This window comes from Mirounga angustirostris, unplaced genomic scaffold (assembly GCF_029215605.1).
Source record: "Mirounga angustirostris isolate CCGP_5_RB_7025 unplaced genomic scaffold, mMirAng1.0.hap1 SCAF_2, whole genome shotgun sequence".
NCBI lineage: Eukaryota > Metazoa > Chordata > Mammalia > Carnivora > Phocidae > Mirounga > Mirounga angustirostris.
The window spans coordinates 81,820,355-81,846,783 of NW_026991710.1; the positions used below are offsets into that span (position 1 = coordinate 81,820,355).

General features: G+C 35.1%; 2 protein-coding genes across 5 annotated transcripts in view; one reads left to right on the forward strand and one right to left on the reverse strand.

Moving 5' to 3' along the window:
* Positions 1 to 7,089: 7,089 nt before the first annotated feature.
* TRMT10A (tRNA methyltransferase 10A) lies at positions 7,090 to 25,192 on the reverse strand. 4 transcript variants are annotated; one of them, XM_064584854.1, is made up of 8 exons: positions 24,682 to 24,826; positions 19,196 to 19,401; positions 18,191 to 18,353; positions 17,174 to 17,245; positions 16,078 to 16,152; positions 13,227 to 13,376; positions 11,020 to 11,125; positions 7,095 to 9,876 (listed from the first exon to the last, which is right to left on the reverse strand). In XM_064584854.1, exons 2-8 carry the CDS (start codon positions 19,378 to 19,380, stop codon positions 9,551 to 9,553), a joined length of 1,077 nt encoding a protein of 358 aa, XP_064440924.1. In that variant the 5' UTR covers positions 19,381 to 19,401; positions 24,682 to 24,826; the 3' UTR covers positions 7,095 to 9,550. The 4 variants fall into 4 exon arrangements, with proteins under 4 accessions (XP_045736657.1, XP_064440924.1, XP_064440923.1 ...); XM_064584853.1 differs by lacking the exon at positions 24,682 to 24,826 and adding an exon at positions 25,040 to 25,192 and having other exon boundaries at positions 7,098 to 9,876; XM_045880699.3 differs by lacking the exon at positions 24,682 to 24,826 and adding an exon at positions 25,040 to 25,192 and having other exon boundaries at positions 7,104 to 9,819.
* Positions 25,193 to 25,453: 261 nt separating this feature from the next.
* Positions 25,454 to 26,429, forward strand: part of MTTP (microsomal triglyceride transfer protein) — a 57,624-nt gene continuing 56,648 nt past the window's right edge. The window contains exon 1 of the mRNA XM_045880698.3: positions 25,454 to 25,888. The gene's annotated coding sequence lies outside the window, so the exon portion shown is untranslated. The remainder of the gene's footprint in view (positions 25,889 to 26,429) is intronic.

Below are 26,429 nucleotides of genomic sequence, written 5' to 3' on the forward strand. Positions count from 1 at the left end.
AAGTGGAAGAAAGTTTTGATCTCCTATGGGGGCCGTAATAAATTACCACAAATTTAGTGGCTTAAATCAACCCAGATTTAATCTCTTACATATCTGGGGCAGGGGTCTGAAATGGGTCTCTTGGGCTAAAATCAAGGTGTTGGCAGAGCTGTATTCCTTTTGGAGGCTTTAAGTGAGACTCTGTTTCTTTGCTTATTGCAACTTCTAGAAGTTACCCACACTCCTTGACTCATGGCTCCCTTCTATCTTCAGAGCGAGCAATGGCCAGTGGAGTCTTTCTCACAACATATCCCTCAGACACTGACTCTTCTGCCCCCCTCTTCCACTGTTAAGGACCCTGTGATTGCACCGGGCCTGCCTGGTATCCAGCTTATCCAAGATAATCTCAAGGTCAAATGATTAGCAATTTGATTTTCCCTTACTGTCTAACCTCACAGGTTCCAGGGATTAGGATCTTAACGGGACATTATTCTGCTTTCCTTAGGGAGGGCACAATCTGCTTAAAATCTTGGCCTTGAAATGGCAAACATTACTTCTAGTCACATTCCATAGTTGAAAAATTGTCTAGCTTGAAGGGGGCTGATAAAATTCTTAAGTAGGAATCATATTCCAGGTACAACTATATTCTATGGAAAGGAAAACTGAATTCTGATGGACAGTGAGCTCTCTGACACAAGGGTTTAGTGGCTGGAACCTATGTGCTTAACCACTAGTCGCTACTGATATGTACCCAAACCAGTCTCACTTCATAAAGTTAATGTCAAAGCCTTTTCTTTTTCTTTTTTTTCTGTTACAGAGAGCTTACAATAGCACTGCACATTCCCCTTCCTTGAAAACTTAGTAAAATTCACCTATCTGACAGACCACGTAGGTTTGGTGTTTTGTGGGGTGGTAGCCCTTTGACAATTTTATTCCTTCTACGATAACTGGCCTGTTTATATTTTCTGTATTTTGGAGGACTGACTTTGGAAATTTAATTTTCTTAGAAAATTAAGCCTTTCATCCACGTTTCCAAACTTACCTTCATAGAACTGAGACAGATTTGTGATAATTCTAAATTCCTTGCTATATTTATTCTGCAATCTCATTTTTATGTATTTGTAGTTTTTTTGATTCAGCTAGCTAGTGGCTTTTTACATTTTATTATCACTTTCAAAAAAATCAGATGGATTTAGTGTTATGTTCCAAAATGTTCCTATACTTTATTTCATTAATATCTCCTTTCATTACTTTAGTTTCTTTAGATTCATTAGTATTCTAATGTCTTGAGTTGGATTTATTACTACAGTTATATTCATTCATTCTCAGGTATTAGCATAAGTTTTTAAGATGACAGAACTCAATACCCTTCATAATTAAAATACTCAGCAAACCAGGAATAGAAGGAAACCACTTCAACCTAATAAAAAGCCATATATTAAAAGCTCACAGCTAACACCATATTCAATAGGGGGAACCACTGAAAGATTTTGCTCTATGATCAGGAACAAGGCAAGAATGCCCTCTCTCACCATACTTCTAGTCAATGCAGTACTGGAACAGAATTCTAAACAGAGCAATCAGACAAGAACAAGAAATAAAAGGCAAAAAAAAAAAAATTGGAAAAAAAGCAAATTAAAATGATCTATTTGCACATGACATGCTATTATTTGTAGAAAACTCTAAAGATTATATGCACACACACACCCCCGCACACAAACCTGTTAGAATTAATAAACAAATTCAGCAAAGTTGATGATACAAAAATCAATTGCATTCCTAAACACTAACAATGACCAATTCAAAAAGGAAATTAAGAAAAAATCCCATTTACTATAGCATCATAAAGGATAAAATACTTAGGGATACACTTAACCAAGGAAGTAAAAGTTTTACACTAAAAACTACAAAACACCACTAACAGAAATTAAAGAAGAAACAAATAAATAGAAAGACATCCTATACTTAAGGATTGAAAAACAATATTGCTAAAATGTCCACTCTACCCAAAAAGATCTATAGATTCAGTGTAATCCCTATCAAAATCTCAATGCAGATTGAGATTCTTGCATAAATAGAGAAAAAAATCCTAAAATTCATATGGAATCTCAAGGGACCCCAAAAAACTAAAAAAATCTTGAAAAAGAACAAAGTTGGAAGTCTCACACTCCCTGATTTCAAAACATACTATAAAGCAACAGTAATTAAGATAGTGTTGTACTGACATAAAGACAGAAATATAGGCCAAGGGAACAGAATAGAGAGCTCAGAAATAAATCCTTGCATTTATGGCCAAATGATCCCCAACACAGGTGTCAAGACTAAACAACAAATGGTGTTAGGAAAACTGTATTCCACATGCAAAAGAATGAAGTTACCATATGCCATATACAAAATTAACTCAAATTTGATTAAAGACATAAATGTAAGACCTAAAACTTTTAAACTCTTAGAAGAAAACACAGGGGAAAACCTTAACATTGGATTGGGCAATGATTTCTTGGATATAACACCAAAAATAGAAGCAACAAAATAAAAAATAGATGGACTCCATTAAACTTTAAAACTTGGTGTCATAAGAAACAATATAGTGAAAAGACAACCTATGGAATGGGGAAAAATATTTGCAAATCATATATTTGGTAAGGGATTAATATCTAAAATATATAAGGAACTTCTATAACTCAATGATAGAAGACATTGCTATTTAAAAATGGGCAAGGGACTTGAATAGGCATTTCTCTAAAGAAGATATGCCAATTGCCAGGAAGCACATGAAAACATGCTCAACATCATTAATCATTAGGGAAATGTAATCAAATCCAGATATCACCTCACAGCCATCAGGGCCACTATCAAGAGAACAGAAAATAAATGTTGGCAAGGATGAGGAGAAGTTGGACCCTTATGCATTTGGTGGGAATGTAAAATAATACAGCCATTATGGAAAACACTAGAGTCTACTCAAAAAATTAAAATAGAATTACCATATGACCCAGCAATCCCACTTCAGTCTACATATGGAAAAGAATTGAAAGCAGGATCTCAAAGAGATATTTTCATACTGCATTCATAGCATTATTCAAAATAGCCCGAGGCTGAAGCAGATGAATGGATAAAGAAAATATGGTACATACTTACAGTGGAATATTATGCAGCTTAAAAAGGAGTTCCTTTCACATGCTACAACATAGATGAACCTTGAGGACATTATGCTAAGTAAAAGGATTTTAGTCACAAAAGGACAAAATACTGTATGATTCCACCATATGAAGTATCTAAAGTAGTCAAAATCACAAGCCAAGTAGAAAGGTGGTTACCAAGGGCTGGTGGGAGAGGGGAGGTGAAATTGAGTGTTTAGTGGACATAGAATTTCAGTGCTTCATGATGAATAAGTTCTACAGATCTGTTGCACAACAATGTGAAAATACTTAACACTACTAAACTGTACACTTAAAAATGGTTAAGATGGTAAATTTAATGTTGTGTTTTACCATAATTAAAGCTATATATAAGTGGGAAAATATATAAGACTTCAACAGCACAGTTAATAAGCTTCATAAAATGAGTGTTCTCTCATTTTTAATTATCTACAAAGAGTCTGTGTAAGTTGACTTATTTACATTTGGTATGTCTCACAGATATGCCTATAAAACATAATGGGCCTATATTTTAAAACACTACACCAGTTTACTTTGAGTTAAAAAATTCTTTGGGGTTCTAAATTTTAAGTTGGAAATGTTAATTTATAACTTAGTTATTTCATATAAACTTTCAAATGTATTGACATGAAGTATTTTATAACATTCATGTTTCCAATATCTCCATTATTAATTTCCATATTTATATGTCTTCTCTCTCCCTCTTAAATTTTAACTTTGCTAGAGTTTAGTCTATTAGTCTTTTCAGAGTCAACTTTTGCCTTGAGCCTCATATTTATGCTGTTTAATTATTACTGCTATCTTTATTATTTCCCTCTTTCAACTTTGAATTTATTCTGCAGTCCTTCTTTTAACTTGTTAAATGCATAGCTCAATAACGCTAGTCTTTTTTTTTCTCTAACTCAAGCAATTTAGGCTATACATTTTCCTTTAAATGTTGCTTTAGCTACATTCCACAAGTTTTTAATCCATGGTTTCATTAAATTTACTTTTAAATGTATTCTAATTTTTACTTTCTTCTGTGACCAAGTTGTTTAGAAGTTTTTTTCTTGTTTTTTTTTTTTACTTCCCATTGAGTGTTTTTCAAACTTGCTATAGTTTTAAATGATTTAATTGCATTGTGGTCAGATAATGTGATCTGTAAAAATGACCAATCCTTTTATTTTCTTGAGGGTAGTTTTGAGGTTTAGCATATGGTCAATTTTATAAATGTCCCATATGACTTGAAAAGAATGAGAATTTTAAAATTGTTGGACACAAAGTTGCAGATCTATCCATTAGAACAAAAGTGTTATTTGTAAAAAAATTTAAAAAAAAGTGTTATTTGTGCTTTTCAAATTTTATATATCCTATCTAATTTTTCTTTGTGTTTGATTTATCAATTAGAAAGATGTGTAATAAAAATTTCCAACTATTAAGGTACATGTTGTAGTTCTGTGGTCTTTGTAATTTTGTCCATTTTGATTCATACATTTTGAAGTGATATGTAAACACATTTTAAAATTTTATAATGAAGTCATGACCAACTTTATCTCTAACACTAATTTTTACCATAAGGACCATCTAACACTGAAGAAAAAAGTTCTAGGTGGTAAGGCGTTCCTCCCATTTACAAGTTTATTTCCTACTTTAATGTATTATCAGAGAAGCTGCCTATTTCTTATGTTTGGAACTTATTTTCTTTTGTGGCCTAATATATAGATACTTTTATGAACATTACATGGAAAACTACTTTCAGCCTAGAGGACTTGATATATATCGATTATTAATTATAGCATTTACATCTCCCATATATTTATCTTTTGTCCATTTGAGCTATCATGGGTTGGGAAGCATGTGTTAAAGTCTCCTTATACTAATGCATTTCTTAGTATTTCATATAATTCCCAAAGTTTTTTCTCAATGAATTTGAATACTATGCTACTTTGTACATTGATATTCACAACTGTCAAATCATTAAGAATTGCATTATTTTTATTTTTTAAAAAAGATTTGAGAGGGAGAGCATGCACGTGTGCGTGCATAGCGGTGGTGGGGTGGGTAGAGGGAGAGGGAGAAGTAGGCTCTCTGCTGAACAGGACCCGAGATCATGACCTGAGCCAAAGGCAGACACCTGACTGAGCCACCCAGGCACCCATAAGGATTGCATTCTTGAACATTACAACATGCCCTTCTGTTTCCTGTTTAATTATAATGTCGATCTCTACCCAATGTTAAACTTGTGACTTCTTTTTCTTTTATTATTAGCTCAATATGCTTTTCTCTATTCTTTTCTTTTCAACACTTCTAAATAACATTATTTAAGTACAACATATATTTATTTAGGTTTGGGGTTTTTTTCAATCCAACTTGGGTGATTTTAGACATTTAGACTTGCTCATAGGAGAGATTTGGTTTTGTGTGGTTATTGTGTTTTATGTTAGCATTCTGTTTTCATTGCCTTTTAAAATATTTCACTAAATGATCTGTGATATTTTGTTTCATAAGTGTTCATTCTGGTAATTTAGAAAGTTCACATTTTTAAAAATCTTATCTACATCTGGGTTCCTCAGAAAGCAGAGTCTGAACAAAGGCTTATATATTATTTATTTTTTGGGGGGGGCAGATAATATCAAAGAAGAATGAGAAACAAGGGAAACAAGGCAAGCTATGAAGAAATGTTAATGAGGAAGTATTGTGAAGTTAGCTGCTGCTCGTTTCAAATCAATTGATTGCTCAACCCTGAGAGGATAAATGGGTAACATTCCTATTTCACAAGGGAGGATACAAAGACCAACAGAGGTTCATTAAGTTCCCCAAATTCATTAACAGGTGACTGTGACCAAATTTAAGCCTACTCTTCCTACTAACTTTATTGTCTCTTCATTCTGACACTGCTTCTCTCCTTCACATTTATGAAGTGCCTCCTCTATGTGTCTGGCTAGGAGCTAGAAACACATAAACATCTCTATGCCAATTAAGATCAAAGTTTAATGAGCACCATAGGCCACTGCTGTCATTAATTCTAATCTCTGCCATTTTTTTCCCTTTTTAAATTTTCTTTTTACAACTGTTGTCTGTACATGTTCTCAGTGCTCTATGGACAATTCTTGCATTTTACCTATATCATCTGTGATTCTCTCCATCTAAAAAGTGAAATGATCTATCACTTTACTTTGTAATTGGCAGTAATTGATGGGTTTCATAATTGTTCATTCACCTTAACATTCTTTCAGAATTGCTTGCTTTTTTTTTTTTCTTTTCCAATCTCAAGTGTTTTCAAATGCTCCAAGATGGCAACACACTGATTTCTGGAGAATCAGTCTGAAGAATGCTCCTTCCTTTATGAATGAACTTGATTTATTAAGACTGCAAAGAGAAAATTTTATTATTTCAGGAGACATATCTCCTTTTGATGTATTTATTTAAGTACTAGCGGAGGGGCGCCTGGGTGGCTCAGTTGTTAAGCGTCTGCCTTCAGCTCAGGTCATGATCCCAGTATCCTGGGGTTGAGCCCCACATCGGGCTCCCTGCTCTGCGGGAAGCCTGCTTCTCCCTCTCCCACTCCCCCTGCTTGTGTTCCCTCTCGCTGTGTCTCTCTCTGTCAAATAAATAAATAAAATCTTAAAAAAAAATACTAGCCGAATTCCCTTTATTATGTTCCAATACAGGTGACTTCAATATTAGTGAAGTCTTAAATAAGGCACCTCAATAAGCCAAAACAATGTTGAGAGAAAATAATACATTAAAATAAGAGATTAGTATTATTTAAAAACCATTTTTAAATACCTCAGCAATTACTTTTTTTTTTTTTTTAGATTTTATTTGAGAGAGAGAGACAGAGATAGTGAGAGAGAGAGCACAAGTGGGGAGGAGAGGGAGAAGCAGGCTCCCCACATAGCAGGGAGCCCGATGCGGGGCTCGATCCCAGGATCCTGGGATCATGACCTGAGCCGAAGGCAGACGCTTAACCGACTGAGCCACCCAGGCGCCCCATCAATTACTTATTTCTAATTGTAAACTTACCTTTTCTGAGGCGAAGGTTGTGTCTCCTTCTCATCATCAACAGCCTAAGATATGGACTTGTATGGATAGAACTGTGCCTACTCAAATATAAGTTCAAGCCCTAATATCTTGTACCTTTGGATATGACCTTATTTGGAAACAGGATCTTTGCAAATGTGATCAGGTTAAGATGAAGTCATACTGAATTATGTTGGACACTAATCCAATGATTGATATGCCTATAAGAGGGACACAGACACAGGCAAGGAAGACTGAGGGCAGAAGCCATTTGATGACAAAGCAGATACTGGAGTCAAGAAATAGCAAGGATTGCTGGGCCCACCAAAAACCAAGAAGAGGTACAAAGGATTCTTCCCTATAGCCTTCAGAGGGAACACAATCCACCTTGACTCTGAGCTTTTAGCCTCCAGCACTATAAGAGAAAAAACGTCTGTTGTTTTAAGCTACGCAGTGGTAATTTGTTATGGCAGCCCTAGGAAATAATACAGGGCTTTCATAATTAGTGACAATTAAACTACACAGTGCCTGTAATGATTTTTCCCTGCCTTTCAAAATTAACTTGTGCCTCATTCCATATCAAGTAATTTAAGTAAAAGGCATAATACAGTTGACCCCTGAACAACACACATTTGAAATGCATGGGTCCACTTATATGTGAATTTTTTTCAATACAGTATAGTATTATAAATGTATTTTCTCTTACAATTTTCTTAACATTTTCTCTAGTTTAAGAATACAGTATATAATACATATACAAAATATGTGTTGATACACTTACTGTGTTATCCGTAAGATTTCTGGTCAATGGTAGGCTATTAGTTAAGTTTTGGGACAAAGTTATACGTGGATTTTCAACTGTGTGTGTGGGGGGGTCGGTGCCCCTAACCCCCACACTTTTCAAGGGTCAACTGGATTTCATGGTACTAAACCATATTTACTCAGGAAAACCTGAACCTCTGAAAAATACAACTTAAGACATAAGCTTTGCTCTTCTAGAATTGTAGGGGCTTTTATTTATATACCTTGCTCACAGACCTTATTTTAAATGGATAATGATAATAGATTACTAAGAATAAAGCAACAAAAATTAAGAGACAGTAATATCAGTACTAAATCTAATGAACTTTCTACCAAATGTGTACATAATTTGAGATGCCAAGGAGTAAAAAGAACAGAAACTTAATTTATCCAAACTCAGTGAAGTCTTCTGAAATCTTACTTTAGCTGTGACAAAGAACAATCACTACTTTAAACATAACTGCTCTACATTTACCAGGAGAAAATAAAAACATCTCCTTTTAGCCCCATCTTCCCTTGCCAATGTCCTCATACAAATATTTAGTTAAGGATTTTTGCACTTACTGAAATTCAAATTCTTAGTGTTGTTCCACACAATCATTGATGCAAATAATACAGCTATTTGGCAACTCAGTCCTGTTATCATTAATGATACATGATTATGGACAGATATATATACAATTATATATACTTTTTCATATATGCTTAGATTATTTACAGAAACATACAGTTATATAAGCTTGCATATTATATGCTAGTAGACAGATGCACATATAAAGTTAACTTTATTCACTTTAAGAACCAAGAAATATTTTATTTAATAGAAGTTCATATAGAAGGAAAGGATAGCTAAGAGCTGTTTCCTTTTAAATTTAAGACAAAATTGATACTCAACGGCCTTTTAAAATAATCTAGTCTGAAAAATTACATTTGTAACTGAAATAATTTACCACCATTATTGAAATCAAGAAAATACATTAAAGAGAGTCTTTACTCTTCAGTGATTGCTTTAGAACCACGAAAAGGCATCACAGAGAAGGAACAGAGATGGGTTCCATAGTCCAAAAGAAATAAATTGTTGAGCTTATCAATCTAATACTTCTTCCTAAAATAACTGCATTCTTTTGAAGTAACTGAGTTGAATAAAAAAGCTGCAAATAGGAGGTAGCCTCCCATACAGAACATTTTGGTAGACTTACAGGAGATTTATGAATATCTCCACAACTAAGTAGGCAATAAATCAGAAAGACACTTGATATAAACATAAAAAAGTAAAACTGAAAGGTCAGAAGGCACATTCTAAAAAATATAATCCAGTAAATAAAAGAGAATGAAGGTTTACCAATAAAGTAAAATTCTCAAGAAACTGTTGAGACTTAGAAAATTATTTTAAATATTAAACATTTAAATTTTATGCAAAAACAAAAATACTTTCTTATAAGGGCTTTTTATCACTTAGCTCTAAAAAAAGTTTTAAAAATTCACAACAGAAATAAGAGGAAATAAAATTTTCTCCCAATTAGAATATTCTATGAAGCACCTCATTTTCTCCTAAGTTTTCCTTAAGCTAAAAAAACAAAAAACAAAACAAAAAACAACAGATGACATTAGTGTGGTATAGAGTTCACTGTAGATTCATTGCTATTTTCTTTATCCTGCTTTTCTTCTTCATGTGGTGATTCTAGTTCATTTCTGTTATTTTCTTCCTCACTGGAATCACTGTCCAATCCATCTTCAACCCTGGCAGATTTCTTGTCATGCGAAGAACCTTCACAGGCTTTGTCTGTGGGAACAGCTCCTTTCCGTTGGGGTAAAATAGTAAAAAATGCTTCTTGCCAGTCTCTGGTTTCCAGATATTCCAGAATAATCTCAAACACTGCAACAAAGACAAACTCCATACATTTCTTAGCCAGGTTCATCACAATGTTGCATTCTGTATTTTAAAAAACACTGCCTTGGTATGAAGAGTGCTAATATGTCCTAGTAACTACTTTGTTCGTATCACTTCCTTCTCCTATGCATTGTCAGAGCCAATCCACCCCAAAGCCCTCCAGGCTTGTTAACCTCTTCTCTAGTTTTTTCTCAATTCAGTTCATGAGCACTCAAAGATTTACCATTATCTTCTGTCAATTATAATCAATAGGCAGGGGACCTTTTTAATTTCCTTCCTATTCTTCTTTATCCTTTATATGGTAACATAAACTAGAAACAAAACAAAAGGTTAGCATTAATCTAAATTTCTTCTGTCTTTCCTATAGAGAGTCACTCACTCTGGGGAGCATCTTGCCTGCTTTTTTTTTTTTACATCAGAGGTAAAGAATATAAATACTGTCTGCAAGGTACTCTCACTTTAATATATTGCTGACGGGCTTAATTTGCATTACTTTATGGAAAAGTAATTTCCACTATCAAAGGTCTTAGAAGAAGTTCATTCCTTGAATCAGTAAGTTCATTTCTATAGTTCCCTAGAGCATGCTTTAGAGAAAGTGTTTAGCACATAAGAGCCCAATAAATAGTTGTATACTAACAAAAATTTCTACTAAAAAAAAATCTTAAAAGCAAAACTCCAGGCAGACTCAGGTCCAAGAATACCACAATGTTATTTACAATAGTAAAAAAGAAAAAAAAAAAAAATCAACAGAACAGAACAGTTACATTATTGTATATTCAGATGATGGAATATTATGTAGCCATTAATAATGATTCAATGACAGAAAATATAATTATAAATGAGGGAAAACACCCAAATTTATAACATTTTATGCAACAGAGTAAAAATCCAATTATGTAACAAATAATATTATATATGTATAGGAAAAGAACTGGAAGGAAACACACCAAAAAGTTAATACCAAGTATCTCTGGGTAGTGAAATTATAGCTTTTTTTTCTTTATACTTTTCTATATTTCCAATTTTTTCTAAAATATGCATGTATTATTTCTAGATTCAAATTATAAATGATTACATTTTATAATTTTTTCTCCAGCAAGATGTATATTTTCTACTTGTCCAAAGGTAATGTTATTCTTCACATTGTTCACTCAGGCATATATTCATAATCCCCTTATAGCTTACCATGATTAATTGCCAAAACTTTTCTACTATTCATCTTCACAAAATTTCCAAGGGGTAGCTGTGCATGGTCAATTCCATGATCTGATGCTTGTTTATATGTGAGTCCCTAAAACAAAGATACTATAACTTGGACTAGAACATTAGATTATTTTAACTTAAAGTCTACAACAGAATAAGTACTTTTAAGAAAAACTATAGTTCAGAGAACATTATCTGACAATGTGTGTGTGTGTGTGTGTGTAATTGCTAATCTGGAAGTGTTCTTCTGACAATAAGTATCGTCAGAATGTTTAGGCATTTGTTTTAACAGCTTTACAAATGAGGAAACCCCATCACAAAGCTCCTCAGTGGAAGAACCACAAGAAAAACCCGGCTCATGCCTTTTTACTCGGATAGCTCTTCACCATTCCACACTGCCTTTCTCTCAGTTTAAAATACTCAAACTGGGAGCGCCTGGGTAGCTCAGATGGTTAAGCGTCTGCCTTCGGCTCAGGTCATGATCCCAGGGTCCTGGGATGGAGCCCCATATCGGGCTCCCAGCTCAGCAGGGAGCCTGCTTCTCTCTCTCCCTCTGCCTCTCCCCTTGCTTGTGCTCTGTCTCTCTTTCTCTAATGAATAAATAAAATCTCTAAAATAAATAAATAAATAAATAAATAAAATACTCAAACTGAATTCCTAGAGAAGCACCATCACTCTTCCCGTGAATGTAAATACATATAAAGATAAAACTATGTTTTTTTTTTTAAAGATTTTATTTATTTGAGAGAGAGAGAATGAGAGAGAGAGAGAGTGTACATGAGAGGGGGGAGGGTCAGAGGGAGAAGCAAACTCCCCGCCGAGCAGGGAGCCCGATGTGGGACTCGATCCCAGGACTCCAGGATCATGACCTGAGCCAAAGGCAGTCACTTAACCAACTGAGCCATCCAGGAGACCCTAAAACTATGATTCAATTACATAACATTAAGAGGCACAAATGGCAAAGACAGAGTAAATGAAAACCTGATTTGAAAAACATTTTAAATTGCCTATAAATTTTATTTTCCCTATCAATTAAAAGATTGTTGGATACAAATTTTCTCCTCAAAATTAAAATCCTTAGAGCCTGTTCTAAACAGAATTGAAGTAGCCAAAAGACAAAGTACCGGAGAAAGAAGAGCTAAATTTCTTAACCAGTAGTTTGCAAATTTTAGGGACAAATAATAGATTGAGACAGGTGCTTCTGAAAACAAAACTAATGTAGTTCAGGAAAAAAACATTAGAGAAAAAATTTGATTCTACACAAATAACAAAATAGAATTTTTCCACTAAGAAAAAAATTTAAAAAGCTAAAGATCATTCTGATAAAAATTCCCTGTGATGCTACAGAGCTGCACTGTCCAGTTATGGCCACAATTGTGACTACTTAAGTTTAAATTGATTAGTTTCTCAATCATACTATGTACATGATACGTGCTCAACAGCCACATGGCTACCATAATGGACAAGATGATATAAACTATCCCAATGTTACAGACAGTTCTACCTCAGAGTGATGTTATACAAGGATAATGGATTACTTCATATTACTGCTGATAGCATTTCCTCAGACACTTGGTAAACATGGTTTTTCTTGAGTTGGGTTGCATTTAGCATATTGCAAAGTAGGTGGCAAAGTACAAAATAATGTTTTCTTTTAGAAAGTAAGTTTCTGTAATTTTTCATTCAAATGAGGGTAAGGATGGTAAGGAAGAGAGAAAAGTACAAAATATAAGAGAAAAGAAAACACACCCCATGAAAATAACATATTTAAAAACTCGTATAAATTTACCATTTGGAATTAATTTTGGTATAAATGCTATAAATTTTACCCTCAGCAGCATCTACTATCAATACAGCATATCATTTGGGCATGTGGACTCTGGAACAATCTGCTGGTTTCAAATCTCTGCTTTATCACCTACTACTATTGATTTTAGACTTAGTTTCTCTGTGACTCTAGTTCCTCATCTGTAAAATATAGATAATAACAGCACTGACCTCACTGTGTTGTAGGGAGGATTAAGCAAACGAGTAATATATGTGAAATACTTTCTTGGCTAGAAAGGTAGTTCAGAATATAGTAGGCAATCAATAATGATCAGCTATCATTAGTATTATTGCTACTATCAAGAAAATTGTTATATCCATTTTAAGTATGAGCAAAAGTAAAAATAAAAACTTAATAGTACCTTGTGATGGTTGTGATCTACTAACCCTCCAATCACATAGGCCTTTGATTCATCTAATTCCTTCAATACATTAGGTGAGTCTGATGTTAGATAAATCAGGTCTTCTTTCTTTATGAATTCACTATAATGCTCTGGTTTGATGTAGATATCCTTTAAGACATAAGGAGAAAGATGTTATTAATTAATAGGATTTTGTGAAAATTGGCTAAAAACGATTATTTTCTCTTCCTTAGACAAAGCCACCCAACAGCATATGAAGGGAAGTATGAAAGAATATTTTACAATGTATTACTGAGAACCTATTATTTCAATTCCTCATCACCTCACACCTGATTATTTAAGTAGCCTCCTACTGTTATTTCCCTGTCTCTAGCCCCAGATCCCTCCAATTTACTTCCACACATCAATGGCAGACTCACTTTCTAAAAAACCTACTTTCAATGTTTTATCTTTACCTGTAGGATAAAACTTAAATCCCTTTACTTAATAACTCTTTCTTGAATATGGCACTGACCTAGCTTTCTAACTTTATCTCTGTTCCAATAAAAAAATGCATTTTTTTTGGCCACATATCTGCTCACACTGTTCTCCAACCAAAGAATGCCTTTTCCAAACCTTCCCCTCCATCTGCATGAATCATCACAAAAGGAAATGGCTTATAGATTTAATAAATTCCATGCACCTGTTTCTACAAAGATACACATTTGAAGTCTTCATCAAAATTACCAGGTCAGAGGTCCAAAACTGAACAACAGCTGTCAGTCAGAATTTTGCAAACTACATTGACAGAATAAAGGATGATGCATCACCAGACTCAGATGGCATTTATCTAGTAATTTTTAAAGAAATAAAAAAAGGAGACTTCTCACCTAAAATGTATAACCTACTAGGTAATATATAGCCATTTTTCTGGAAAACGGTATTATTAATTTGATACCTATGCTTAATAGGGGCCCCTAGAGGGACCTGAGTAAAGACCAGTGAACTCGTGAGTCTCTGGAAAACTGGTGGTATAAATAATAAATTTTAACAAGCCACAAAATAACTGAAAGTATGCCTACACTAATTACATTATTTCTTAGGAAAATAGGCATGAATACAAAACTTGGTAAATATATTGTACTTTAAAACCCAGGAAAGCTTTTTTTTTTTTTTAATTTTATTTATTTATTTGACAGAGAGAGAAAGAGAGAGACAGCGAGAGAGGTAATACAAGCAGGGGAGGGGGGGTGGGAGACGGAGAAGCTGGCTCCTGGAGGAGCAGGGAGCCCAATGCAGAGTTCAATCCCAGGACCCTGGGGCCATCACCTGAGCCGAAGGCAGCCGTTTAACGACTGAGCCACCCAGGTGCCCCTAAAACCCAGGAAAGCTTTTGAAAATGTTTCACACCATAGGCTATTACTAAAATAAATGCAGGGGTGCCTGGGTGGCTCAGTTGGTTAAGCGTCTGACTCTTGATTTCGACTCAAGTCATGATCTCAAGGTCATGAGATCAAGCCCACGTCGGGCTCTATGCTGGACATGGAGCCTACTTAGGATCCTCTCCCCCTGCCCCCACCTCTCTCTAAAAAAAAAATAAATAAAATAAATGCAGTCATTATGGGATTAGTGAGCGTGAGAGGGAAAGTTTGTCACTGGCTTTGAGAAAGAAAAAAAAATAAGACTAACCCAGTACTTCGCTGAATAGGGCAGGGTTCCTCAGGCATTAGTACTAAAACCAATCTATTCGTCATCTTTGCAAATGAGAACAGTTTAGTCCAATAGAAAAAAAAATGTGAGCCACATATGTAATTTTAAATCTTTCAGTAGGACACATTAAAAAAAGCAAAATTGGTGAAAGTAATTTTAATATATTGTACCCAATACAATATACCGAATATGTTATCATTTTAACATAAATTTTAAAAAAAATTTTCAAGCAGGTATTTTACATTCTCTCCCTTTTTTTGTACTGTCTTTGAAATCCAATGTATATTTCACATTTAAAGCACATCTCCATTCAGACAAGTCACATTTCAGTAGTTCAATATCCACATGTGGAAGGATAGTGGACACCATATGGGATGGCACAGATTTAGTAGAAACAGAATGCAAGTATATTTCCAAATTTTAAAGTGACTTCACTCTTACAAATAATTTATCACCAGTTTGCTAGGTAGCGATTGTACACATAGATCTTTAAAATTTTTCCTTTTTTTTTTTTTTTATTTATTTGAGAGAGAGAGAAAATGAGAGACAGAGAGCATGAGAGGGAGGAGGGTCAGAGGGAGAAGCAGACTCCCCGCCGAGCAGGGAGCCCGATGCGGGACTCGATCCCGGGACTCCAGGATCATGACCTGAGCCGAAGGCAGTCGCCCAACCAACTGAGCCACCCAGGCGCCCCAAAAATTTTTCCTGTTTTAAAAAATTGTTTTAAAGTTGGCAGTAAAGAACAAACTGAGGGTTGCAGCAGGAGAGGTGGGCAGGGGATAGGCTGGATAGGTGATGGGAATTAAGGAGGGCACTTGCTGTGATGAGCACTGGGTGTTTAATGTAAGTGATGAATCACTAAATTCTACACCTGAAACCAATTTTACCATATGTTATCTAACTAGGATTTAAATAAAAAATAGAAATAAAAAAATTAAAAAATAAAGTTGGTGGTAAAATAAATGAGATTAATGAGAACAGATGTGAACAGGCATTTCAGTTTCTTTAGCTTCTCCCATTAGTAACATCAGACTTAGGTACAGTGATATACAGGGTTTAGAGACTGTGGACTCCTATATTTATTGGCATTATGTGAATTTAGGTAAAAAATTTAAGCGTAAAAATACCTGGAATTATGTGAGAGTTCAACTATTTTAATTACCTTCCAGTTGACCCATCCTTTGTCATTTTCATCCATGTTCTTTTTCAACTGGCCTCCATGGCTTGTCAAGTAAAACTGGTAAAGAGATTGGTGGACACAGAAAGAGAGAGCAAATGACTATTAGAGTCCAATATTATATTTCTCTTCTATACTCATCTGATCATCAATGAACCATAAAATATAGTCATTTTAGAAAAAAAATAAATTTGTGACATGCTTTAAACATACAAGAATAAATGTGCAGTAGAAGTGACATGTTTCACGTATCTCATAACCCACTACCTTGAGTATTCCATCCACATTTTTACAAGCAGCTACAATCTGACTCTCCCTTAATGACAGCCCTTCTACAAACTCCCTACTTCCTGTCAAGTCTTCATTAAATTTCTTTTGCCACCACTGTTTCTAACCAGTCCATAGTCTTCATAATTCTCCTTTGATTCTAAACCCTGACACCTATTGCAAGTCTAATCGAGGGTGAGAAGAATATAAAACATAAAAATATAAAAATACATCACTCGATAAAAGAAAATAAATATCTAACCAGAAATATATTAAGAGTTTCAGGTTCTTAACATCAGTGAACCAGTGTTAATTTTTAGGTCACCTAGAATTCAAACAAATAGAAAAAAGACCCTAACTACTCTTAACAGCCACCAATTAGTCTAAGGAAATACCTTTCAAAATGGTCACAGACTCAAAATCCTTTAGGTAGAAGTAACCTAACCACAGGTACGATGGCACACATCAAGCTGGGGGCAGTTCCCTCACTTCCTGCGAGGGAAGGAATTGAGAGCTGAGAAACTGGTATGAAAATATGTATATATCCTTTAGTGAAGATGTTCAACTACACAGGAATGAGGTCAGTGTGTACAAAACATGATGACTGTGCAACGTGTGACTAAGACTGACATGGGAAAAAATGTTGAAAACATTTTATTTTTGTAGCAAATGAAAACATTTTTCAAATAGGCATTTTGTTCTCTAAGGAAAAGCATCTGTAAGATTCTTGTACAGGCAATTGGGAATATCTCTGCCTTTTCCCGAGGAACTTATAAAAGGAACCTGGAATCTGTTTTAAATTCCCCAAACATACCTGCACAGGATGCAGTGCTCGTCGATTTTCTGCATAACATCGTTGAATCTGCTTATGAAGTTTCTTAATGTCCTATAAAAGAGTGCAATTTTTAAAGCAGCATTTTGAAAATCATCTATGACCATTCCACAATCTTAGTGGAATAGAATAAGCAGAAGAGAGGGACTAGACAGGTACATTTTTTCCTCTGGAAATACAGGCCCTTTCTGACATTTTCCATTCAACTTCAGTATATACTAACATAATAATTACTATAAGTAAAGTCAATACCCTGACCAATAATTTCAATTTTGTATCCACTTAAAATGCTAATTCATGAAAATATTTACTCCTCTTAAGAGAAAACAAAAGAAGAAAAACTCTCTTAGAGCCATACTACTGCTCTATTTTCGTAACTTACTAACGATTTGGAAAGTAAGTAAAGCATGTTTTCTTCAATAACATTGTTCAGACAGCCAATTTTCTCAAATTAGTAAATAAGAAATAATTCTATTAAACCAATCCCATTTCTTATTTTCTTCTCCTGATTAGGACAAATAACAAAAACACTCCTGGATCTTTACGATTAATATAGTTACTGAGTCTTGTAATCTAATTACGGTGTCTGTATCTCTCTCTTCTACGCATATAAATAAGAGCAATTTATTAGCTAGTTTAACTTAGGGGGCATGATCTTGGAAAACTTTGAGATGCATTTTAGTATATAAATTTATATCAAAGTGATATTACCTATTAAAGCAAGAATTATTCAACCTACTTTATTTTGTCGTTTTTAAAGATTTTATTTATTTATTTGAGAGAGAGAGAAAGAGTGAGCGAGAGAGAGCACAAGCAGTGGGATAGGGAGAGGGAGAAGCAGGCTCCCCACTGAGCAGGGAGCCCAATGTGGGGCTCAATCCTAGGACCCGAAGCGGGATCATGACCTGAGCTGAAGGCAGACGCTTAACCGACTGAGCCACCCAGGTGCCCCTCACCCTACTTTACCTACAGGATTTTTCTGAGAATGATTCATGATACCTTTAATACCATCAAGCTGTCAAAACTGCAGTCAATGATAAGGCGGAGTGTACTGTGAACAACATCTCTTCGAATACGTTTTCTGTCATTTCCATCTGAGTTTGATTCCAGTTGACATTGTCGCTCTAATTGTTTTCTCTTGCGTTTTTCCTTCCGCTTTTGTCTAAAATTAGGAATTGAAACTTTTTGTTGTTATTTACATATTGAGATATTTACAAGACTCTTCTAAACAGAAAAAAAGCCAATAATTTTTTTAAATTAACAGGCTGAACCACATGAAACTGCTACTTCTGTGGATCAAATGTCAGCAATTTTATACAGTCCACCAAAAAGCTTTAGACAGAAAATAATTTTGCAAAAGCAATATAATACCTTCTACACAAACCCTTACTACTCCTAATTTCATTTATTATTGGTAATACACTATACTAAAACTTCATAAAATACTGAATTTTAGATTTAAGGATGAATTTTTACTTTTATCATTCTTCTCCTACATGATTTTCAAACAACATTAATACAGAATACAGCAAAGTAGAAGTGTTTTTTTAAAAAAAACCCTACTTTTTCTATCATCTACATCAACTATAGTTTATTTTCCCTCAATAAATGTTGGCATTATATAATAACAGCTTCAGCTTAACTGCTCTCACCAAAACCTACAATGGTTTTTCTAGCAAAATCAATGTTAGGGCCAAATTTGATCTTTCTGAGGTGGTTATTTTTGTTCTATATCTAGGACATGGATGCTAACTATATCCCTTATCTAAGTCAGTTATTTCAGAAACTGTGCTGCTACTCCTAACAGGTTCTGGGTGAGAAAAAGTATAGTGTAAATCCACCAAGGCGGAAACAAATATAGTTTTAACAGCCAATTGACAGTGCTGGCAAACAACATACATAGCCCCAGTTTTAATCATCACAATCACTTTTGATGTGTCAAAGGGCTATGCAAAGTTCAGCACTCCTGAACGGGGTAGCATATATATGCATTTTGAAACATACTTGCGGAGTTCTCGTTGTTCTTCCCATTGTTTCTGTTTAATTAGCTTCTTCATCTGTCGTTTAGATATTGGTTCAAACCCTTCACCTAATCTTGGCTTCTGGCTCTTCTCTTGATCTTCACTTAAGCTTTGCTTTCTTTCAACATTAGAAGACTCAATAAATGCTGGCAACATTTCAGAGGTCATTATTTGATGCCTCTGAAAATACTGAAAGGCAAATTTTGACGTGAACAGGTAAGTTACAAACACATACAAAAAGTAAAAAAAAGATCAAAAGATGTGATTAAAATTAAATCCTATCAATAACGAATAAAAATATAAATTTAGACAATTAAGTGTCCTTTACTGGCAAAGACCATTTGATGAAATGGGTGTTTGCATATACTATTAGCAGTCTTGGACAATTTTTGCAGGTTACACAGATCCATTTCAAGAGCTTTAAAATGTCATGATACCCTTTGACCCAGTAACTTATTTCCTTAGAATAAATTCCTGTAAATGGATCAGAAATATATGCAAAATTAATGCAAAAGGGTATATGTCCTGCAGCATAATTTTTTACAATGAAAAATTAGAAACTACTTGAATGTCAGCAAGAAGTAGCTGTAAATAAATTACAGTTCATCTATAGCATGGACTGGGGATACTAAACATCCAGTAAAAATCATGTTTCCCAAAAGTATTTAGTGATAAAAGGAAATGGTTATGCTAAGTAAAGAAAAATGAAAATAAAAACATATATATATTATATCCAATTTGTTTTAAAAAGAATATGTACACATAAACATGTTTAATTTTTATTCATGGTTTTTTGCATTTTCTATATTTATATAATGAAAATATATTGCTTTATGAAAGAAAAAATACTTTTAAAAAAGTGATGGGAAGAACCTTTTTTTAGTTGTCATTAATGCTACAATACAAGGGAAATGTTACTTTCATTATCTGGGTGTACACTCAGAAATGATTTTGACAAAAGATAAGCTATAGATTTACATATTTTGGACAGTGAAGAAAACAAATTTGGTTTCCTCTCAGTATATTTCATTGTAAATATGTAATTATAAATATCCATGTTAGCCATGGCTGAAAAACAAAATATGTAAGCTGATCTTATAATCAATCAATCATGGGATGTGTAGGACCATCTCAAACATATTTAATTGGATTAACCACGCACACCTTTATATCTATTGTCTAGAGCTGAACTTACCTTCAGATTAGGAGTTAAAAATACTAAGATTTCTTTTCTCTTTAACAGATTACTAACACTACAACTTAAACATTTATTTATGTCTAGCAAAGACTAAGCATGACTTGCAAATGTTCTATTCGCATTAAAGAAAATTCTATGATTCTTTCTTCTTAAAAGAGATGGCTAACAAGTCTATGCAGAGAAGCTAATATCTAAGAGAAAAATCCCAACAATTCAGATAATGGAAAGGACAAAACCATGCAGAAGATAATTTAAGCAGCTTTATTATATGGTTCTTGCTTTCTTTAAAAGTGTAATGTTGTAACAGGACACATGGGGATAACTAAGAAAACACAAAGTTTACCAAACTTTGACTGAAAGATGAATTTTAGATGTGTGTTTTGGGGGCTATGGCAAAAACCCTGGCATTTTGCTAAGTCACAAATTACTGAAGGGGAAAGAACCATCTAGTAATCCAAGTAAGAGTTCACAAGTTTTCCTTATGGCATTAACCAAACAGTACCCTTAGTTTGGGGAAAATATCTCCTAGAAATGACAACCCAAATTTGATTTTATACTGGAAACTGCCTATGGGCACGGATGGTCTGCTTTTGCCTAATATTATATCGCCACATTACATTACTAACCCAGTGCCTGGCAGTTAGTAGATGCTTATTATATATTTGTGGAATAAACAAATGAGTGAATATATTACAAAGGATTTTAAAAAGCAATGAAAGTGGTTATAATGAACATTTATTAATTCTTATTGGGCTAAATAATGTATTATCTAAATTAATCCTTAAAACAACCCTACAAGGTAGACAGCATCATGCCTACTTTACAAAGAAGGCACCGTGAGATAAAGTAACTTGCCCCAAATTACAAAAGTACTAATTAATTCCTAAGAAACAAGGCACCTAGAACAAATCTAGGACAAAGTCCTCAAAATACTTGAGGAATGAATAGACAAATGAAGTGATGGAGCTAAGATTCAAACCCAGATCCAACTCTACTCTCTCCCAGAAATCCAAAATCTTATTTAGAAAATGAGGGTTTCCAAAGAATATAAAAGAGCTGTGTGGCTTCACCCCAGCTGTTGGAGGGCTCTGAGAACACTGTGTCACTGAAAGAGGGGAAAAAATAGCTCCAGTTCAATTCCTTTCCACTGAATACAAAAATGGGACAGACTTCCTAGATAGTTGCCAAAAGTTCACGTTTTGAGGCATCCTGTCTCTCAATCTGGAAATACATGACAACAGTAGATAAAATACAAGGGGAAACAAAAAAGGTATAGCTTCTCTCAAAACCAAAAACAAGAACTAAAATAGATATTATTTCTGCTGGGTCTGCTATTAAAGGCAACTGGGAGTTTTCTTAGCTTTAAAGAGGATGGCAAAGAGAATAGCATTATTATTATTTTTAAAAATATATTTATTTACTTATTTTAGAGAGAGAGCATATGCACTGGGGGGGGGTGTGGCAGGGACAAGGACAGAGGGAGGAGAAACAGGTTCCCTGCTGAGCGTGGAGCCCTATGCAGGGCTTAATCTCACAACCCTGAGATCACGACCTGAGCTAAAATCAAGAATTGGATGCTTAACTGACTCAGCCCCCAGGCGCCCCTAATAAAGTTTAAGATGAACCCTTAAACTAGTGTTGGGAGTGGGGCTCCTTTTTCCATGAAAAAAGGCTGAAAACAGGTGAAATTTAGACTAATGGCTTATACCACGCTGGTTACCTGGGGAAACCCGAAGTGTGAAACAGACAGCTTCTCAGCTACAACCAGGGCCAAACCATGAGATGACATATGAACTTAGAACACTACAGGATTAGAATTCTGAATCACTTATGCAAGCTGTGCTGTGGAATGAAGCATTTAACAGGGCCAGGGGTAGGAGCAACCACAAAATCAGCTGCAGATAGACAGATGGTTTGGAGAGGGGAAGTGATAATTCCATGAGAGGACTATGCAAAGCAAAATTACAAAAAGACAGAAATGATGGGAAAAACCCAACAAAATCAACAATCAGGAGATAAATTCACTCTTCACAAATTGAAAATAATAGGACAATGTGAAAAAGACTAAAATAAGTTTGGTTGGAATCTTTCAAGAGATCATAGGAATAGAACCATAAAAACAAAACAGGAAATCGGGACACAAAAGCAGGCATAAAAAAAGCAAAAAGAAAAATCTATGAAAAAGAACCTATTTGGAAACCAGGAAATTAAGATATAAAAATTTCAAGAGATGAGACAAACTCCAGATTATCTGGAGTCCAAGAGAGGTAATGGATGAATTAGAAGACATCCTGACAATCTCAGAATTCAGAGAAACAGAATGACAAAATATGTCAGAACAACTGAAAGACTTAATAGCAGGATGAGAGAGATACAAGCAAAAAGTTAACTGGAGATAAATGTATAACCTTAAGTTCATTCATTAAAGAGTGTTCTTAAAAAGCTGGAAAAAAAAAATAAGCATTCAACTTAAGAAACAGGAGACAGGGAAATTCAGTAAGCCTGAAAAAATTAGAAGAAAAATTTAAAATATATATTGTGATCCCCAGAATCACTTTTATTTTACTGCCTCTATATACACAGTACATTAAATAAAAGCAATGCATGTATGCAAAACAGTACATGGTAGAAAACAAGCTAAACCTGTTCACCAAGCTAAATGTGCAAACTTAAAAGCACAATTAAAATTCACAGGGAACAAATTGCTCTCTTCATAAAACAATGACTAATATCTCAAAAGAGGACATTTCTGTTCGTCAGTGGCACTGTGTTTTGCTAGTTCTTTATTCTGTTAAAAAAAATGCAAGTACTGATTGGCTCTATAATGTGAAATTTTTTTTAAAAAGCAATATATTGCAGTGTTTTATAGCTCATGTACACCAGGGGGAGCTTTTGTCTTTCCTACCTGAGAAGTCTAAATTAAATTTAACCTGGCCTATCATTGCATACTAATGTTTTTAAACAGCCTATCAAATACAAGGAAAGGTCATGAGCTAGTCGACATTTTCATTATCTTTAAAACTATCCCGAATTAAGAAAATGCACAAAATTCACAGCGAGTGAATATTTTTAAAGCTTTCATAAGCTAGATACACTGAGGCACAAAATAAAAAGAAATGCTAGCTTGAGATCCAATATATTACTGCTTACATCACACTCTACAAAGATGTGTACCAACTCTCACTTCCTATACCATACAATAAGCATTTCACCATGTACTAGCTTGTTCAGATGACCTGAAGCAAAATGTGGCATTTTTTTACTCGGTATACTTGCTTTCTAAAGTTTTTGCTACAATTTATAAGCTCCATAGCAGAAGTTTTGTGTTCCTCCCTCACACGCAGTGACACAGTACATTTTCATTTATTCAACCACGTTCAACAAGTATTTAAGAGCAATATTTTGTAGCAATTATAGAAATATGTGTGAAATTTAGTTTAATATAGAATTTTTACAAGGTTGGTTTATTTAGTCACAGAAATTGGTTATCAGGTGGTCTGATAAAACCAAGAACTGGATAAAGGTGACTAAGGCCATTTGGTGTGAGACAAATAGTGTTAAAAAAGGGGGGGGGGGCATCTCAATCTTCCTTGTATTTCCAGTTCTTCGCACAGCTTCCAGCAGGGAACACACGCATACATCAGTGAATAGCTAAAATAAAAATTAAAAAAACAAAACAAAACAAACCCAACTTCCATGGATTTTGATTGGGCTAAATAGTCTTCATAATTTATGACAGAGTCTCCCTTTCTGAAAGATCCAAAAGAATGTTGGAATACCCGCAAAATGGAATTAAATGACTTGACAGTGACAGGGAAAGAACCCTTTTTAAAACGCGCCGGCCAGATCTGCAGTATCGAAAGCGCATGATTCAGCGGTCAGGCCCCTTGGGAGGATTGGGCTGGGACAGGGAGAGGAGAATGAATTAAAAAAACAACCAAAACAAAAAGTGAGAAAGTCATCTGTTGCTATCCTCTTTATAGCTCTAGAAAAATTCCCGAATTTTAACAACATATTTCACTCAAATCAAGTAACGCCTCAGTCCTCTTAAAAACCATCCTCGGCTCACCACCAAGGGGCTAACAGCACCTGCAGCAACTTTCCCCTGAGCCCTCAACATTTCAGAGCGCTCAGCTACGTCAGCCCCTCGTTGGAGAAACGAGGTAAAGCGACTGCTCCCGGTCTCTAGCCACCAAGTGGCAGAACCACAACTCGTTTTCCAGCCCTTCAGAGTCCAGATTTCCCTCTCCCTTCATTATTTGGAAACTCACACTCTTCAAACACTAGGGACCGGATCCCGACCCCCATACAAACGTCGACCGTAGGCGCCCCCACAGCAGGTGGGTTGAGCCTCGCCCCACACTCCCCTCTAGGCGACCTGTCTGCGGACGCACTTGAGGAGGGATTAAACTGCAGCCAGCGAATCAGGGAGCTGCTTGGCGCCGGGGACGCTCTGTATCTGACATCACTTCCTTCGGGAACTGGGTCGCGGCGCCACTTCTACAGCCCCACTCCCCTCTCCCCCGGAAGCCGTGTTGCTAGTTGAGAATGGCACTCGCAAAATCCCCTTTTGCGCCCAAAGAAGACCAGAGATTAGGCAAGCGCCAGCGGCAGTGCCAGGAGACTTACCGAGCTGAGGAGTTGTCAGGGAACCGAGAGCACCAACAGAGAGCCTTCTCGTAATGGTCTTGATACAGCTCATGAATCTTCCCTAGGAAACTTCAACTCCCAGAGGCAGGGACGGAAGCTATGCGTAGGAGGCTACGGCGCTTACGCTTTTACGTCATCAAACTGCGCCACGTTTGGACATGCAGTGAAAGAAAGCGGAGGGAGTTCATGTTGGGCGGGGTCTGGAGTTAGGGTTTTTGGAGGGGGAGGTAGTTAGAATGATGTCTCTTTTTCCACCCCGAAGCAAGTGTATACTTGCAGGCCTGTATTCGTTTATATATTCCTATGGGGATGGAGGAGGGGTGTAAGGCATACCTACTTTTAAAAATTTTAAATACGAAAGAGTGATGGAGAGCTCTTTAATTCTCTACTGGAGTTGATAGGAAAGCGTATAGCTACGCCTAAACTATAATGTATACGGAAGAAGGTTGTCAGTATCACATGATTTCACACAACTCAAATGGAAAATCAAATTTAAAGAGTGAATCAAATTCCCAATAAGATGCATTTAAATCTAGAATGTTTAAAAATGTTTTCTTCATTATAGTCATAAGTCTTACTCTCCATTCCTTGAACTATTTTTCTTATGCTGTTTTGCAAAACATCATGTGACATTTCATTGTTTATAATACGTGACCTTATATGATCTTTTTGCTATATATAGACCAAGTCAACTGAGGGAGAACTGAAACATAATCTAGTAGACTGTCATTTTTAGCTTTTGTTTTATCCTACTTCTAATAGGTGATTATTGCAGAATTTGAAGATAAGAATGAGATTTCAATGGATGAATAGAAGACTGCCATATTGGTATGGAAAGAATTGTGAAGTAAATTATTCTTGATATTTGAACATGTTTAAACGCTTTAATGAATAGAAAATTAAATTCAGAATTTGAGTTCTCTAGTCACAAAACTGAAGTAATTCTTGCTTTAAACCCTCAAATTTTACTTGAAAAACTATGTCAGCTATAACACTGTTGTGGATCACTCCTTGTTTCTTCCTCATCTTAAATCTAAAAGATCTCTTAACTGAACATTGACAACAGTGTGGATCCATTTCTGATGTTAGTAGGGCATCTTTTTTTCAGCTGCCTCTATATGAGGGCAAAGAGTAGCTGAGTGAGGATTAGTAATTGGATATGTAGTCCTTCACATGTAGGTCATTAAACTCAGGCTGGCATAGTGACGGGCCAAATTTTTCAACAGCTGTTCAATGCCTCTCAGGATTCTGTTTATGAGTAATAATATATTTTTTCAGTGTTAATATTTGGCATCCTTATATATTTAAAGCAGAATTTTTAAAGTTACCTTAAAAACCCTCATATTGTCATGGTGGAGTCAATAAGTTT

Excerpts from the sequence above, each read along its gene's own strand:
- TRMT10A (XM_064584854.1), bottom strand. The coding sequence starts at position 19,380 with ATGACCTCTGAAATGTTGCCAGCATTTATTGAGTCTTCTAATGTTGAA. Across the intron at positions 11,126-13,226 it reads TAGATCACAACCATCACAAG|GGACTCACATATAAACAAGC; the intron begins GTACTATTAAGT and ends TCTTTGTTTTAG. Across the intron at positions 9,877-11,019 it reads AGTTTTGGCAATTAATCATG|AATGCAACATTGTGATGAAC; the intron begins GTAAGCTATAAG and ends TTTAAAATACAG.